The sequence below is a fragment of the Crocodylus porosus genome, unplaced genomic scaffold (genome assembly GCF_001723895.1).
Source record: "Crocodylus porosus isolate Cpor-Errol unplaced genomic scaffold, CroPor_comp1, whole genome shotgun sequence".
NCBI lineage: Eukaryota > Metazoa > Chordata > Crocodylia > Crocodylidae > Crocodylus > Crocodylus porosus.
In genome coordinates, this window is record NW_017728886.1 from 248,175,850 (window position 1) to 248,193,501 (window position 17,652).

General features: G+C 41.7%; 1 protein-coding gene across 1 annotated transcript in view; it reads left to right on the forward strand.

Annotated features, from left to right (window-relative positions):
• Positions 1-757: 757 nt before the first annotated feature.
• MED30 (mediator complex subunit 30) overlaps positions 758-17,652 on the forward strand; it is a 23,717-nt gene continuing 6,822 nt past the window's right edge. Inside the window, exons 1-3 of the mRNA XM_019552161.1 lie at positions 758-1,083; positions 5,421-5,579; positions 10,700-10,810. Of these exons, the coding sequence (XP_019407706.1) occupies positions 910-1,083; positions 5,421-5,579; positions 10,700-10,810 (444 nt within the window). The 5' untranslated portion in view covers positions 758-909. The remainder of the gene's footprint in view (positions 1,084-5,420; positions 5,580-10,699; positions 10,811-17,652) is intronic.

The window sequence follows — 17,652 nt, forward strand, 5'->3', positions numbered from 1 at the left end:
GAGAGTATGCTCCATATTTTTTGAATGTTTGGGAGTGGCAAACCAAGCTTAGACCAAGCTGCAGAGGGAAGTTATGGATTCTCTGTTACATTAAGTTTTGAAGAAAAGGCTAAAATGTTTAGGAAAGGTGAATTCTCACACGTGTCCTGGAAGTAGAATAAATGACACTTTACTTTCCATCCAAACTAATAATTTTATGATTTTGAGTGGCCTTTCGAAACATGCATTTTTTTAATTGTAAAACTTGAGAAAGACCTGTTGTCTTCATGATTTCCCATTCCTTTGTAGCAGAATTGCTGTTTTACTTTCAATAGGGAGGAGATGAATCTATGCAAAATGATCCTGGTGTACTAAAATGTAGACTCCATCCATAACTCTCAAGTTTTTCACCTGGCATGCATCATGGATCACGGTCTCCAAGTACACCTTCAGCACTCACTCCCTTCACTCCCCATGGGGAACCAACATATGAGTGTCTGGCGTTGTTACCTTGGCTTTTAACACAAAGCACTTTCCAATGATGCTTGGCACCTCCTTTTGGAAGGCCCTTTCCACCGGTGCCGCTGCCCAGCCTCACAAAGCTGCATTCAGACGACGCCCTGCCGCGTCTGCAACTCACCCGCCCCCCCGCTTCTCCCCGGGGCCAGGGGTTCTGAGCTCCAAGCGAGCACCAATCACTAGGCCGCCTCCTAGCCCCGCCCCTCCCTGCTCCATTCGCCCCGCCTCGCCTCCTGCTCAAACGTCACTTCCGGCGGGCTCGGGGAGGATATCCGGGCTGTTCTGTCCTTTCCCATCCGGCGGTTTCCACGGTAACTACCCCCCCCCTTCCCCGCGTCGTGGCCTGGATCCGAGGTGCGATATCAAAGCTTTCCCCGTCGCTCGTCTCCTTCCCCCGACAGGACCTGAGTGATGTCCACTCCACCCCTGGCCGGGGCAGCGATGCCCCCCGGCGCCTTCTCGGGCCCGCAGGCCCAGGCCGCGCGGGAGGTGAACACCGCCTCTCTCTGCCGCATCGGCCAGGAGACCGTGCAGGACATTGTCTTCCGGACCATGGAAATCTTTCAGCTGCTGAGGAACATGCAGGTGAGAAACGCCGCCCACCTCCCCTCCCCCTCCGCCGGGTCTTTCCGGCCGGCTCCGGGCACAGGTCGCTCGTGCTGGACCGCTCGCGGGCTGCGACCACGTGGACTCAGCATCTGTCCTGGCAAGTCGCTTGGATGGCGAGTTCCTGACCCCACCGCGTGAAGGACAGGGGTCAGGCACGGGCTGGGAGGCTGTTTGTAGGCTCCTTCGTGTCTCTCTGTTGAGTGAGAGAGCGTCTTGCAAATCTCCGGTTAAGACATTTTTTTTTGCTTTTAAGTTTTGAGAGGAAGGCAGTCCGCTTGTAAACAAATTGCACTGCTGTATTTTGCTGCCCCTCAAATAATATTTTTGCAGAGATCTTTTCACAGATTTCATTAGGTCTGGAAGAGATCTCCAGAGATCATGGAGTCCAGCCCCCTGCCCCAGGGGCAGGAAGTCAGCTGGGGTCACAAGATCCTGGCAAGATAAAGGTCCAAATGTCTCTTAAAGGAGTCCAGAGTAGGTGCTTGCACCACCTCAGGGGGGAGTCTGTCCCAGGCTTTGGGGGCTTGGACAGTAAAGAAGTATTTTCTTATGTCCAGCCTAAAACAGTTGCAGAGGAGTTTGTGACAGTTTCACCTTGTCATCCCTTGGGGCGCTCTGGTGAACAGGCATTCCCCCCAGATCCTGATGTTACACCCCTGATGTACTTATAGACAGCTATCGGGTCCCCCCGAGCCTGCGTTTTTCCAGACTGAAGAATCCCATTTGATCAGTCTTATTCCGTAATACTGTTTTCTAGCCAAAATTGAGTCTTATACTTTTCATGTTCTTTCCCTAGTCCAGAAATGGCACAGGTAATCTTGGCTAAGAGGCTGTTTTCTGAGAGAATTAACAAACTCGTTCCTGGCTATAGTTCTGTTCTGAGAACAGACTCTTATTCTCAAAACATGTAGGCAAGTAAAATCGGCATGTTTTGTTCCTGTCATGCTTTTTTTTTTTTTTTAAACTTGCTTAGAAATTACCTGTTGCTATTTTGTAATTTTGTTTAGACACAAAAATATTCCAAAAGAATTGGGCACTGGGTCTAAAAAATTATGAATAATAGTTTGATAATTTTAGAATGGTATCTAGCATCTTTCCTCATGAATTTACATATTTTAATTAAAAAAAAAAAAGATGAGTGTTGCATCCATGATACAACTCTGTGCCAGGGAAAACAGCATATGCCAACTAAGATTCTGTAAGGTTTGCAGAGATGTCTGTGTGGAATAACTTTACTGTATTTACTTGGGTACCACATACACTTTTTCTACAAAATCACCCATCCTAGCTGTGGTATGCATCTTAAGTAGAGAAGGTGATTTTTTTTCTTTTTTTTTTTTTCCTTCCTTCTCTGGAGTAGATGACAACCATCAATCCTCCTGGATCATAGCATATGCATATGCATATACATATACATATATCTGGACAGAAACTTTTGGAGGAGTGAAGGCTGCCCAGACCTTCCATCCTCCTTTTAGGCCACTGAATCCAAAGATCAGACTGAGTCCAGATGTTTGGTGCCTCCATGGCTGTAGTTGTAGAAGTATCTGGGAATCGAACCCAGGTCTCCTGTGTGGTAGAAAAGGATTCTACCACTAAACCACAGGTGAGTCCCCTGGAGTAGAAGCAGCATTGAATACAGCAATATTTTTGGCCAGGGTGCTGAAAGAAATATGTCTACCGTGTAAGGTGCCAGAGCGCTGGCATGCCAGAAAAACAAAACCACAGTTGGGTGGTACATGGCAGGACACACTGTATATTAAAGTAGTTAATAATAATAGATGTTGCCTTTTTCAGTAAATACCAGGTTTTCTAAAAATTCTAAACCTGGTGACAATAAATAAGATTTCATATACTACCTTTGTATGCCTTCTAACTAACATTTCCTGACGTTCATGCAAACAATGTAAACAGGCAAACAGAAAGCAGAAAATCAGAAAGAACTGAATTATTGAAATATTTCCAAGAAGGCATTTGGAGAGCAGAAAAACAAACAAAAAGGGTGTGCATTATGAAATGTTTAAATGTAGGAATGCACAGTAGAGAGATTAAAATAAGCTGAATAATGAACTGTTTTAAGCAAGTAAAAAACAGAATAATACAACCTGGGTTGAAAGAGCAGAAACTAAGTGTGAATCGATTTTAACAGAGCAAAGTAAACTGAATAATATGCAACATTAGTTCTCAGTTTGCAAAGCACGTTACCATCACCAACAAACTACTGTGTGTTGGTGCTGGTGCTATGCTTTGCAAACTGAGAGTTTAGCTGCTGCCCAGAGCCACATGCTTCCCTCGTGTATGCAGAGGGGAAGGGGCTTCCAATGTCTATGGCAGTGCTGAGCACTTCACAAAAGTTCATAAAAGCTCCAGCACCACAGCAGGCCCCAGGGGTGGGGTCAGGACAACGCAGTCAACGTAGTCTGCATTCGCTGGCCCTGCCCTCTGTGTCTGTGGCTGAGTTTGAAGCTTTGTGACGTGCTCAGCATCACCACAGACATGGGGGTATGGTCAGCAGAACGCAGACAGTGTTTCCACGTTACCTATGCTCTCCTCACCCCACCTTCGGTACCTGCTATCGTGCCGGGAGCTGTGGTTGCTTCAGAGAAGTAACTTAAAAAAAACTTCTTTTCTTCGGCATACCTCCTGGCATGCTGAGGGAAATGTCTCCACATGCCACTAATTGGCATATGTGCTGGGGGTTTCCTGTCCTTAGAATAGAGCAAGCAGATGGTGACTTGTGGTTGCCAAGCTGACTGTCACTTGTCCCTCAGACAGCAGGCATGGAGTCCAGTGTTAACCTTCTCACAGATGCTAGTGAGGCAGTAGCTTTTGGCTGAAAAGCCACTGAGCTGGCCGGGGCTGAGCAGGCGGCTGCATGCAGCCTATAATAGCATGATGAGTTTTGTAACATGGAAGCAACACTTTATTATTTACAGAAACTCATATAAAAACTATATGCATTAAAGAAATAAATCTTACGACTGCCCTTGCCACAGTCTGTGGCCTAGCCTTGTTGTTGTCCTACCACACCAGGAGGTTCCTGCTGCCAGTCCTCACCCAGCTCCCAACTGGCTACTGGATGCTCTGTTTCCAGAAAGTCTTATTCTGGAGTCATGCAGCCAGCCATGACTGGAAAAATCTTTTCTCCCCCTACATTTTGTTTTCCAAAAACAGGGTATGTGTTGTATGGGGTAGGGGAGAGTGTGGTATGCAGGAAAATACAGTAATCAAGGTATAACCAGTTGGTTGAAAAATTACCTTCAACCAGATGAAAGATTTGAAAAAAAAAAATACAAAAGCTACATTTGTATTCTTTACCTAAATTATTTTAGTAAAAAAGTAAACAGTCCAAGGAAATGTTGCTTTAAGTTCAATTTAATTCATATGTAATTGATTTAATAAATATAAAGCGTCTGTCCAGGTCCTCTTTTTAATGCTTAAAGAAAGCCATATGCTTCTAATGCACCTAAATTGAGTGATAGAAATGAACATTATCATTTAATAACACATTTATTCTGTATTTTATGTAGCAGTACTAAAATGTTTTTTATGGATTTGATGGTTCAGTTCTTTTTGTGGACATTTATGCGTATATATCCTTTCAGTACTTGGCAAAGATGGATCTCCACTAAACCTCTTTTGTTCTCTGAATGACCAGCAGTAAGAAAATGAGTTTTTTACTTTGTTTCTTAGCCAGGCAGATGTGTGACACAAGGAATCTTGGATTACTATAAAGTTTATGAGCGTGAGCATTTTCTAAAGGAAAGAAATTGTCATTATTTTCATTTCTGACTGTAGGGAAAACTTGAAAAAGATTTTCTATTTTGAATTGGGGTGAATGTGTGTGGATCTGTGTGATTTAGCACATCAAATCAGCAGATACTCCCATTCTCTTTGCAGCAAAGCTCTGCACTGTAACATCCATGACTGTGTTAGTGGGCAAAGTGCATGTATTGTCATGTATTTAAAAATAAAAGGCCATTTTGTAGGGTTATATATACACTAAGAGATTATTGTATTTCACAATAACTGCTTAACTGCATGATCTGACTATTTCATAAATAGAAACTAACCTGGGACCTTTTAGCCTTCAAAGAGAGAAGTAAATTACAGGCTTTCCACTTACTGGATAAAAAGTATGTGCATAGCAGATACCACAAAATAGAAGACCCAAATTAAATCCCAGCTCCTTTTTACCATATGGTAAATTATTCTATATGTCCATATCCTTATTTACATTATTTTATTGGTGGAAGAGAGAATTTGTGTTAATACAGAAATAAATAAATAACTTGTTGTTTTGGCTTTTTAAGTTGCCAAATGGTGTCACCTATCACACTGGAACATACCAAGACAGATTAGGAAAGCTGCAAGAACATCTCCGTCAACTGTCAATACTCTTCAGAAAATTAAGATTAGTCTATGACAAATGCAATGAAAACTGTGCAGGGCTTGATCCTGTCCCCATAGAGGTAAGCATTTGTTTTTATTTAAAATTGTTGTGGCTGACATATATTTATTTTACCATGTGTCACTTTGTTAAACTGTTTCAGTCAAAAAAAAAAGCTGCTTATTTTAAAGGAATCATAAAATTGGAGCTGGAAGGGCCCTCAGGAGGACATCTAATCCAGTGGTTCTCAACTTTTTTTTTTTTTTGTACCAGGACCCATTTGTAAACATCAGTGGACAGTTCCAACTCAGTGCCCCTCACTCCCAACCCGCTGCCCCCAGTCCCCTCTGTGTGGGGGGATGGTGGGGAGGAAGTGTAAGGTATGGGGGGCATCAAGCTGCCCCAAGCAGGCTGGAACTCTGCCAGCCTGCAAGGGAGAAGCCACAGTTTACCACGGTTTTTCTCCTTTAAAGGAGACTCCATTTTTAATATTTGCTCACAACCCTTTTATATATTCTTGCAACCCACTTTTGGGTCATGACCCACGGGCTGAGAAACATTGATCTAGCCCTGATCTAGCCCTTGCTCAAAACAGCGCCATCCTCAACTATATCATCCCAGCCTTGGCCTTGTCTAGCCAAGTCTTAAGAACCTCTAAGGATGGAGATTCCACAACCTCTCTGCATAGCCTGCCCTCCTGGTGAGAATTTTTCCTAGTATCTAACATAAACTTCCCTTGCTGCAACTTTAGACCATTGCTCTTTGTTTCCTTTTTTTTTTTTCCCACAAACTGCTAAAACATGACCTCATGGATACCTTTCAATACCTCCATTATGCATTGTGCTACCTCTCCATTTGTCCCTTGTCTTGTGTATTATGAAACAGAGCGAAGAGATGTCTTATCCACATTGTCTGGAGCTTTCGGTATTTTGTTATCCCCCTTTCATATTCCTTCAGAGCCTCTTTATTTGTTCTGAAGTGAAAATATACTAGTACAGAAAGGAAAAATGTGCTAGTAGAACACAGTAGTTTGAAAAGGTGCAAGATGAGCTAAACATAATAGAATTATGCTGCTGGGCTGGGTGAACTTGTGATGTAAAGCAGTTATTTTTGCGTTCAAAAGGAGAAGCTGTTGAGTCGTACGTAGTCTCCTTTCCTGCTCCTAGATTTCTTTATTCCATCAACAAAACTATCATCTTTAAAGACTTTCTTCTTATTTATTGCCGTACTTTTTTCTTTGATAGAAGTTTATTGACCTAAACATTTTAATATAAATCTCTTCTCAGTGTAAATGTATTAATAATTTAGTTAGCATCGTTTTACAGTTCAACTCCTTGTCAGGACATGAAGCAACTATGACATGCATCTTATTGCTAATTTAAGTTGATTAGACTCCCTGAATTTTGAGTGCTTTACTTATTCAACTTTAATGTTCTTAGTATTAGTAAATTTTATCAAATACTACGTTTATTAAAAGAGGGGAGAGAGGAAAAAAAGAAGCAAGATAAAAATTTACTTTCTAAGAAGTTAAATCAAAGGCTGTGAAACAGTGGAAGCCAATTTTTTTAGCACATATGCCAGAAGGCAAGCTCTGCAGCCTCCCCCAGTGCTACTCCAGTTCGCTTCCCCTGCCTGATTTAGTGTTTAGCTTTCTGCTCCCTAGTCTGTGCTCCCTGACTGATCTGTTGCTCTGCTTTCTGCCCTGTCTGCTGCTACATTCCCAGCTCCCTCCCACACCGGCTGCCAATACCACAGGCTAGCATCCTGTACTATAGGCAAACATAGACTCATAGTGGATTCAAATGTGAAGAGGGAGATGCTGTTTGGGACTGGAGGTAGACTCATCAGTGGCTCAGAAGCGGTGTGATGCCACATGCCTACTACCGCTGTGCTGCACTGGCAGGACACATGTGGTATCACACCATTCCCAGAGCAGCTGCAGGAGTGTGCGAAGCCCAGCACACAGCAACAGCCACCTTTGCCCTGCACACCAGTCAGGAGGACACGTCTACCCCAGGCCTCCACTGGGATGTGCACAGTGGCAGGAGGCCCCCCATGCCCCTGGATGAGCCACCCAGGCTCCAGCTGTCCCACGACCTGGCCCAGCCAAGACCTCATTCACCCCAGTCTCTGCCCCTGTCTGTACCTTACTCTCTCTCTCACCACGGTGGGGGGCTCAGTATGCCTTCCACCCTGGGCCATTCCCCTACCCCACAAAGTTACCTGCTGGGGGTGGGGGAAGTGCATGTGTGCATGTGCTCAGGCCCCCCCTCCCCAAATAATTTAGTATAAAGGGGTACATGAGCTGAAACTTTGAGACAGAAGGGGGGGTATGCTTGTTAAAAAAGGTTGAAAACCCATCTTAGGATATGGGTACTAGTCCCCAACCCCTCCTCCTCACTCCTGCATTCTGCCTGCCCTGGTGATTTTCTGACTGCTGCTGAGGTACCACACTGCTTCGCTTCCCCACTTCCTTGCCCAACCTTGCCCTCCCCAAGCTAAAAGATAACCAGTAAGCCAACCGGCTATCACTGCACTTATTGGTTAAATGATTAATTGTTTAACCTTTCACTTCCCTACTGGGTAGTCCTAATGGCTTCTCCACTTTCGAAGACAGTTCAAGTGTATGTTGGTACCTAAAATCAGTTTTCTGAGAGAATTTAACATGGTGATGCTTCTGAAATTAGGACATGGACATGCCAAGTTTTAAAGTTCCTACCCAGAGCCATTTTGTTCCTAGAGCTGCTGTCAAATAATGTGTTGCATTTTTTTTTTTCCTGTTTTGTTTTTATATTGGGGAAAGTCTGAAGTGGGCAGTAGGTTTTACTCTTATACTTTAAGATGAGCATTTTGTGTTTGCTTAAAAAACCCTTGAGCAGAGACCGATTCTGCAGCATTACTGAAACTTTCACTCTTAGTGCATTAAGTTTATAAATGTGGTGGATACGAGGTAACTGCTTGTGCCATTTGAAGTATAACAGAAATATTGAACTGTGGCAGTAACAGTTGAGATCTTTTTTTGCCACATTCTTTTAACCTAAATGGTTGAGTTTCCAGAGCCACACATGAGCATAAATTTGATTGAGAACATATTCCCTCATCCTTATCCTTTCTTTCCATATTTCCATTAATTAATATTCTTCAGTTTAGTTACACTGCCTTCACATCTGAAAGAAGGTAATTTTGCTGGAAGCGTCAAGTTTTGAGGACTCAGTTACTGTGTTGAAATTTATAGCATTTCAAAATCCCATTTTTTCCCAGCATGGAAGGATAAAGAACCAAGTAACAGACAACGGCTGCTTCCAGACATGAAAAAAAAACAGCGCTTTAAGCTTGGTGCACCCCTGCGCCAAAAACAGCACATACCAAGGCATCACATTAATTTGACCTGGCTCATTCAGCATCTTTATAGATTGTGTGCTTCAGTGAGGCTTTTTGGCGCTTTTATTTAATAGTTGATTGAAACAGCTTTAGATAAAAATGCCAAAAAGCCCCACTTAATTGCACAGTCTATACAGACACAGGGGAGCTGAGTCAAAATAACGCACTTCCTCTTCTGGTAAAGCGCTGGTTTGTGGAGTGGTTTTGGGGGAGTTTGTTTGTTTGTTTTATTTGCATCTGTCAGCAGCCTACATATGCAGAGCCCATTAACTATAAGCCATTATTAAAAAATCTAACGGGCTAATGTTCTTAACTTGTACAGTAGTACTTTTCATTGCATAGAAAAAAAATAGTATCCTGTGGGGGGTTTTGGAGGGTTTTTTCTGTAAAGGAATGGTACTGATATTAATATCCATTCAGGTGTGCTTCATCAGTGATTTTTGGCTTCAGACCAGTTGTATTCACTATGGTAATTTTGCAGGAAATGATGAATTATGTGATATTTGAGCTGAGCACTATTACAACTACCCAGAGAGGTGGTAGAATCTCCATTCTGGCAGGTTTTCAAGACCCAGCTAGACAGAACTTTGGCTGAGATGATCTAGTTGGGGCTGGTCCTGCTTTGAGCAGTAGGTTGGACTAAATGACCTCCTGAGATCCTTTCCAACCCTAATTTTCTATGATTTCTAAAAGTCTTTAAAGCCAAAGTCTTATTTGACATCTTTTTTTGTCAAGATTCTTTTAGGTACATCCACAATATACAAAGTTCAAAAATAAAAAGGTGGTTGGCATGGACTTAAAAATAATGGTTGGACTTTGTCCTTTTACAGGCCATGTTGAAGATTGTGCAAGTACATTGGCCCAGGTGTTGCTCAGCGGGGGATTGTATTTGTTCAAAGCATAATTTTTCCCTGGTGAGCGGGGCAATGTATGCAACCATTGTGCTGGCCTTTCCAGGCCCCTGTACACATACAAATAAAGGTGCAATGGGATCTAACACGTGATCCACGCAATCACGCCTCCTGCCATGCCACACATATATGGCAGGAGTTGTGATTTGTGAGAGTGTGCTTTAGATCCCATAGAGCCTTTTTGCCATTACAGGGGGAGCTTGATTCTGGGCTTCCTCTACTGGCAAAAAGCAAGCTCCCATGCCTGGGAGGCTCTTCAACTGCTGGGCTCCCAGCCAAGGGGGAATCCCACACATCCCCAGATGTAGCTCTTGTGATCTCCCAGGCTTGTGGGCTCCACACACCCCTGGGCCTGGGCCTGGGACATCACAGCCGCACCCTGCAGCTGACAGAAACCAGCTGAGTTCCCCCACTGGGCGTGATGATGCCAGGACCCAGCATCCAAGCTGTGGGACTGTGGATCTTAACAGCTACAGGGTGCTGCTCTGACCCAGAGTGAAGCTGTGGGACTCTGGATCCTGGCAATTGTGGAGCTCTGCCAGGGCCCTCAGTTGCAGGACTCAGCTCCAGCTCAGTATGGTGCACCCGGGTGCCTGAGAGTCCCGCCACAGAGCAGACCCTGCTACCTATGCAAATTAAGGCTCGATAGCAACCAGCTATAATCGGTACACATTTTCAAGGTCCAACTTTATAGCTGGTTGGACTTCTTATGGCTTGTAGCTGGTTTCATTTAATTGCACAGTACCTGTAACGTGTAGAGCGGGACTTGCATATAAACCATGTCTCCATCTCCTCTGTTTAGGGCAGTGTGCACTAGTTAAAAAAAGCAAGTGCCGCCTCCTAATGACCTCCTGCTTGCAGCACGCAACAAGAGTGTTTGTTTTGTATAACAATTCGTTTGCCTTCACAGCAACTTATTCCATATATTGAAGAGGATGGATCCAAGCATGATGATCATGGGGCTGCCAGCCAGCTTCGTTTTGCTAGTGAGGAGAGAAGGGAAATCATGGAAGTAAATAAGGTACCAAAGAGTTTCACTTGCATACAACAGAAAACGTGTTGCTCTGTAAACGTGCAGCTTCTGTTATTACATAGCTTCAAAAATGCAACATTTGCTTAATTGGCCTCACATCACAAATTGTTCAGTAGTAAATATTTGTTGTACATCAGGACAGGATTCAAATTTTTGTTCCCCTAGCTGAATGCAAAATTAAGGTTCCTGACTCAGTTCTCCACAGTCCTTCATAGTCAGCAGTACTATGTTTAGTTCCACTTCTAGTATCTTCATTGTAAGAGGATGACTAATTATTGTCTTGCTTAGATCCCTCTCCTAAAATAGTGGATAGCACAAGATATAGAGGAAGTCAGGTGTGCTTTGTCTGTATTTACTTGCATACTGCGCTTGCCTTTTGCACAAAAATTAGCCATCCAAAAACTGGTGTGTGTGTGTTAGCTGAGAGAGCTGATTTCAATGGAAGCATGGAAATGGTGGAATGGCTGCTAGGGCCATGCTTCCTTCCCAGGCCCATGCAGGAGAGACAGGGTTTTGTTGTGAGTGTCACTTCCCTCTCCTTGCAGCTCTAAAGCTAAAGGTTTCACCCTGTAACAGCCACTGCTGAATTAGCTGCAGTTTTTGGCTGAGCAAAAGCCAATTCAGCAGCAGCTGTTAGGGTTAAATCTTTAGTTCTGGAGCTGAATAGAGGGAGTGAGTGATACTAAGTACTGGACTTGGCTCTTCCTCTATGTTCTCTGCTTAGTGTTACCCCTTGGAATCCTTCTTACTAATCTATGACATTTACTCTTGTCCCTGATTGTTTTTGTCCCCAGTAATCAATTAGTATGCATCTTTCTGTAACCAAGGAAGCTGTATGGTTTTCCAGGTGAGCTAGGCCCACTGCCCCATGTGGTTTTTTTTTCCTTCTTTTTTTTTGCTTTCCCAGACCAAGGTATATGTTATAATTGGGTATGTGTGGTATGCCAGACAGTAGTCTTATCAGAGTAGTGTTGTGGATAAGGAGTGCAGAGGGCTTCAATTTGTATTTTGACAAATGGAGGGAGAGCTTTTTTATGCCAGTGACACAACCAGACAAAGGAATGGTACATGCTAGAAATACTAGCACGTTAGCATTGTGTTAAATTATCAGTGTGTGAATGACAGGTACAGTTTTTTTTTAATTATGATTTGATTAAAATCGAAAATGCATGACATTGGCCTTTTCTACAGTGTACCTAGGTTACTAAACTTGTAGTATTTCTAAAGCATAATTCTGCACATTGTTCTTTCAATAGGTAAAATATAAAGGTAAGTTACTAAGTATTTGAGGGAGTAAAATAAGCAGACCAGTAATTGTCTGGCAAAAAGTAGGACACACATGTAAAATAGTAGGAAAAAAACAAAGAGGAGAAGGAGTATCTAGATTCCAAGTAAATAAAATACTCTTGTAAGGAAAAACACTTGAAAAACTGAAACCCACTAAAATACCTTCTTTGATATTTCATCTCCTATCTTTGCTAATTAGACTTGGAAAGATGGTATGAAACTCTCTAATCACGCATGCATTCTACACAGGGAATAAATGGGGACAGCATGTGAATGTAGAGGAAAACAGTTGTCAGCTTTCTTGTATTTTATCTGTTACATGTCAATGTAGCCGGATCGTATATATTAAATCCTATGTAATGTTATACTATGAATTTATGCACATTAATTTGCAATCTTTAACTGTTAATAAGCTTAACTGTCTATATTTTCTGTGTTTTTGATAGTTTTATGACATGTTTTTGCCCTTATTGTTGTACTTGTATGCTAATTTGTTTTTAAACCTCCTTGGGATGATCTTGTGAAAGGAATTTCATAAATGTTTATGATGGGAGCTAAATCTTATTTTTAACAAAATAGGTTGATCATAATGTGGAGGCTTTCTTGGCAACACCATAATTGGGATTGCATGGATATTTGCCCTGAACTTCTAATTTACACTTAAATAACTGAATTTAGTCTTCGGATTTCCAATAAAAAACCTTTGAGAGAACAATTAAACTTTCCATAATATTTCTTCAGATAAATCTTTACCAACTTCTCCAGTTCCCCCTATTTGCCATTGGATTTTTCTCCTGTTCTGTCTCCCTCTAAATAAAAAAACTACAGTGACCATTATCTTCATAGAATCATTGAAAAATAAGACTGGCAGGGATATCAGGAAATTATCAGATCTAGCCCCCTTCTCAAGGCAGAATCATCTCTGTTTAAACCAAGGACATCAAACATACAGGCCAGATCCAGCCTGCAGAGCCCTACTATCCAGCCTCCATGCTATCCCTGGGATCTCATCAGACCCATGCAGGGCATGGCACGTGCCTCTGTCATGGTGTCAAATCAGACACACAGACCTTCATTTTCCCCATTCCCTTTTCCCAGCATAATGGATCTGGCAGCTACTCCAGCTGGTCTAGGACCCATGCAGCTTGTGGCACAGGTCCTGTAGTGACCAGAATGCACAATGCATGTGGTCCACTCCAGCCAGAGTGGCAGCCACACTGCATGCAGTGGCTGCCCCAAGTGGATTGCACAGCATGCAGTACTCACTGCAGCCAGTTTGGGATCAGTGCTGAACACAGTATGGGTCCCATTCAAGCTGGAGCACTATGCCACTCATCTGGTCCCACAACAGCCCTGATCTAAACCATCTCATCCTCGTGTTTGTCTAATCTGCATTTAAAATTTTCCAAGGACGGAGATTTCATTATCTCTTTAGCTAATCTCTTCCAGTGCTTAACCACTGTCATAATGAGAAAGTTCTTCCTAATATCCAGCTTAAATTTCCCTTGTTGAAATGTAAGGCTGTTGCTGTTACTGTTACTATTCTGCAGCCATGGTCTATTAGTTTATCCTCCAGATATGTACCCTTCACATATTTGAAGACTGTTATCAAATGTGCCCTTGTAGGTCATGTTTTCTAGACCTCTAACCACTTTTTTTTTGCTTTCTGCTGGACTCCCTACAATTTGTGTACGTCTGAGTGTTCAAAAGCACATGGGTGATTTTCATTATGTTTGATGAATAGGAAGTTTATGAATTTATTAACTAGGAATAGTAAATCTTCCTCCCTGATGTTTTTCTCCTAAGAAAAGCCAGTAGAACCAGATCCATCATTTATTTCATTCTCTCCTTCCTTAGCCATACCCAGTTTCTACCAAGAGTTCATCCTGGCTCTGCACCCTTCAGGCTTCAGGGATGTATGTAACAGTGTCTGCATATTCACTCAAACTCCTCATTTATTTTTAAACTTATGCTTTGTGTTGTATAGAACCAGGAGGGGACTGGTGTAGTGCTTGAAGAATCAGGGCTTTTTATTGAACACCGTATTCGTTACTATTGCCAACTCTACATCAGTTTTCTCTTCTGCTCCTGCCTGGCCCTTTTTAGGTTGGAATCCAGCTGTGACATCTATGACAGAGAAGGTAAAAGAGGCTCAGTAGAGCATACAGTAACAAAGGGTGGCATTACCAGCTTGTGCTCTGGTGAATTTTAATGCCCTTTGAAATTTTCTACCATTAAGGGAAGCTGGAGGATAGGGGCCTGGTTGAACCTGTTGAATAGGGTTAGGTTCTCTGTCAACACAGCCAATTAAAAATGGGATAAACCATTCGCTAAAAGACCATTGTGTAAAAGCCAAGCCTCTGACAAGAAACTTCGTTCTTCAGTTTAAACCTTGTTGTATGTGGGCACAAGCCATAGTTAGTGCTTGCTGTGACAACAGAGAATTATGGATTCATTTTGAAAGCATGGTCTGGACAGGGCTGTGGTTCTCTCATTTAAATTACTGTATTTGTATGTATATTGCCTGTTTTATGGGGGAAGGGAAAGCACATATTCTACCTCAGTTGTTTGACTGTGGTAGTGGGTGCAAGGAATTCTTGATTTTTATTTACTGGGATTTTTTTATGTAAATTAATTGTCCTGGGTGTGAAGCAGCAGCAGAAGTGAGATGGCCAACCTATGTGCTTCAGCTTTTTATCAAATAGTTACAGTGCTTCACAGGAATATTATTAGGGTTAATTTAGGTATGTACATAGAGAGCTTTAAAAATTAAACACTGTATAAATGCCAAGTAGTAGCATTAATAGCTGCCATTTTCAGAAAATCTAAGTAAGTTCTGCAAAGCTTCTAAAGATTTTGGAAGTTTGCATCCATTCTAAAATTTCAGTATTTTCCACAAGTTTCTTGCCTTTGTATCCTAGGAAATATGTGAAGTAATTCTTGGGTTTAGTGCTGTTGGCTTACCTTGACAAGCTTAAAAAGCAGCAGAAAAGAAAAGATGTGTGCCTGGAAACACTCTAGAATACTCCAGTCTCATGATGAACCCTCTTGTTGTTGCTGTGCTCATGCTCTCTCAGTTTTTTCCTCTTTTTATAGGTTCTTGTGATTCTGTCTTACCTAAGATCTAACCATTCGTTAGTTTGAAATGCGGACCCATGTACAAGGCATTTAATAGGTAATCTATTCCTGTCTTGGCCAACAGGATAATATTGTCCAGCGGGATATTTAACACCTGTAGATGCAAAGAAATAATTTGAGGCTTAAAAAATGAAAAGGGTACTTTCCCAAGAAGCAGATACTGTAAATAGCAAACTAATTATGAAGGCTGATTATGCTTAACACAGTAATGCATAACTTATCTTTCTCATTGCTCAACACGAATTGCTTTGGTTTCCTGAGCTTGCCTACACATATGAGAGCCCTTCAAAATTTTATTGACATATATAGCCTTTTCAGAGCTATGAATGAGACATCTTGTCTCAACTTTAGAACTTTTGTTTTTCTAATTCGGTATTCCAGAATCAGTGTAGTCTTTACACTGAGAATTCAGTGAGTTTTATTGAGCCATAATTGTGTTTTGCAATAATATCCTCAATGTAATTTATAGCAACTGATAACTTTTGAGCTACTAGAAAGTATTGCCTGAATTATGGACTTTCAGTTGGGTATATAGTGTTCATTCATAGATAGTTTTCAAGATGTCATACTGGTCTTGAGCCCTTGGTTTAGTAACATTTTCTACATTAATTTAAGACTAAAATTTACACTGCTTCATAACTTTGGTATTTTCAGTCTGTTGAAGGATTGTCAACAGTGTTCTCTGCTACTGGTAATTGGAGATGGAGGTTATGTGACTCTAATTTTTTTAAAGATAATACAAGTGTGGTTTGCAATCCAAGCAGTTAAAAAGAAAAACTTTACTTGTTTCTTAACATATTCTTGGGGGGAAAACGTTGGAAAATACATATAGGTATCCCAGTTGGACGTTTCTGGCCTTCTCTTTTGCGAAAAGTTGCAAGGAAGGTTTAAAAATTGTTGGTTATAGAAGGGGGTGAAAACAAACCAAATTAAAACTAGACAAGTTAACATGGCAGCTTTTGTCAAGACGGGTTACAGATGAAATCCTGGATTAGCTTCCTCTTGCCTATCCCTGAACTGATTTTCATCACCCCTGAGTCGTGCTTTTATAATGCTTGACTGCTTCTCTTGCTTTATCGGCAATTTTCTTAAGATGTTAACAAAAATCCAAATATAGCAGAGAGAGTATTTATTTCCTTAAAACGTTAGTTATTTGTAACCAAATGTTCCTTCTATGAACTCATTTCCTTGGTGCAGATCTCGGCTCAAATTTTCTCAAAGTAGTTTAGGGATTTATGCTTCTTTACCGTGGCCTTCAAAATTGTTCTTTGTGAACCCACATAAAATTTTCCCTTATCTGTAAAACAGTTTTTTCTCCCTTTTTGCTCAAAGCCTAGGCAGAAATTAGGGAGCATCCTGACAACAGAAGAAGAATTATTTACCTATGACCCTTCTCAGCGAAGCTAATTTTAGCATTCTGGAGCTGTATAGAGCATCTAGATCAGTGGTTTTCAACCGCTTTAGACTCCAGCCACCTCTTTGGGAAATGCTAGCTAGCTAGCTTTTAGTCTGCACTCATTTTTTTTTTTGACTATGGAAAAATAATAGAGCAGTTGTTCTGTTGCAAAGAACTGAGAGAGACCACAGCAGGTCAGAATGTTTTTAACACTGTGAATTCCTATTTGAAGTCTCTCAGTTTAGCTTATGAATAATGTTTGCATTTGTAGCAGTGCTAATGTTTGTGTGGCACCCCATGGCACCTTTGAAAGGATCTCATGGCACCCTGGTTGAGATTCACTAATCTAGACTACTTCTGGTACAAGTTGGTTTCAGTATGTCAACTCCATATTGCAAACCAGACCCCCTCAGAGGAAGATAATCTACTCCTATCAGTTTTTGTTAGCTCAGGTGATATAAACCTGTGCTCTGGAACTAAAGGTTTTAGCCCCAAAGATGGTGCCAGTGGAGCTTGCTATGGTTCCATAGGATTGAACTTGTTTTTCAGTTTGTGCTCTTGTTTAGAAAAATATAAAGGCTGCAAAATTAAGCACTCAGAAGTTAAGCAATGCCCCAGAAACCTTAATTCGGGCAAGCATGTAATATGCAGCCATTAATCAACCATATGATCACTTACTATTTTTTCAACAAAACACTTGCATCATCTCGGGAGGTGAATCTATATTGTGTACTGAAAGAGGCTGTAGGTCCTTTGTTTGCTTGCTCTAAAAGTTAGATGGTAGGTAGGTAGGTAACGAGGCTGAAAACTTCTGGAGATACAATGTTCTTATTTTAAAAATAATTCAGTGCAATTCTCCACATCTTCTGGGCACCCAATTCAAGATTCTGGAGCCTGATTTGCAGAACTGTAGAACATTTGTACATTTGGTGGGAGATTGTACAAGTCCCATATTTACTTGATTAGAAGACAAGGTTTCCCCCCATCTATTGGGGTGTGGAGCAGGTCG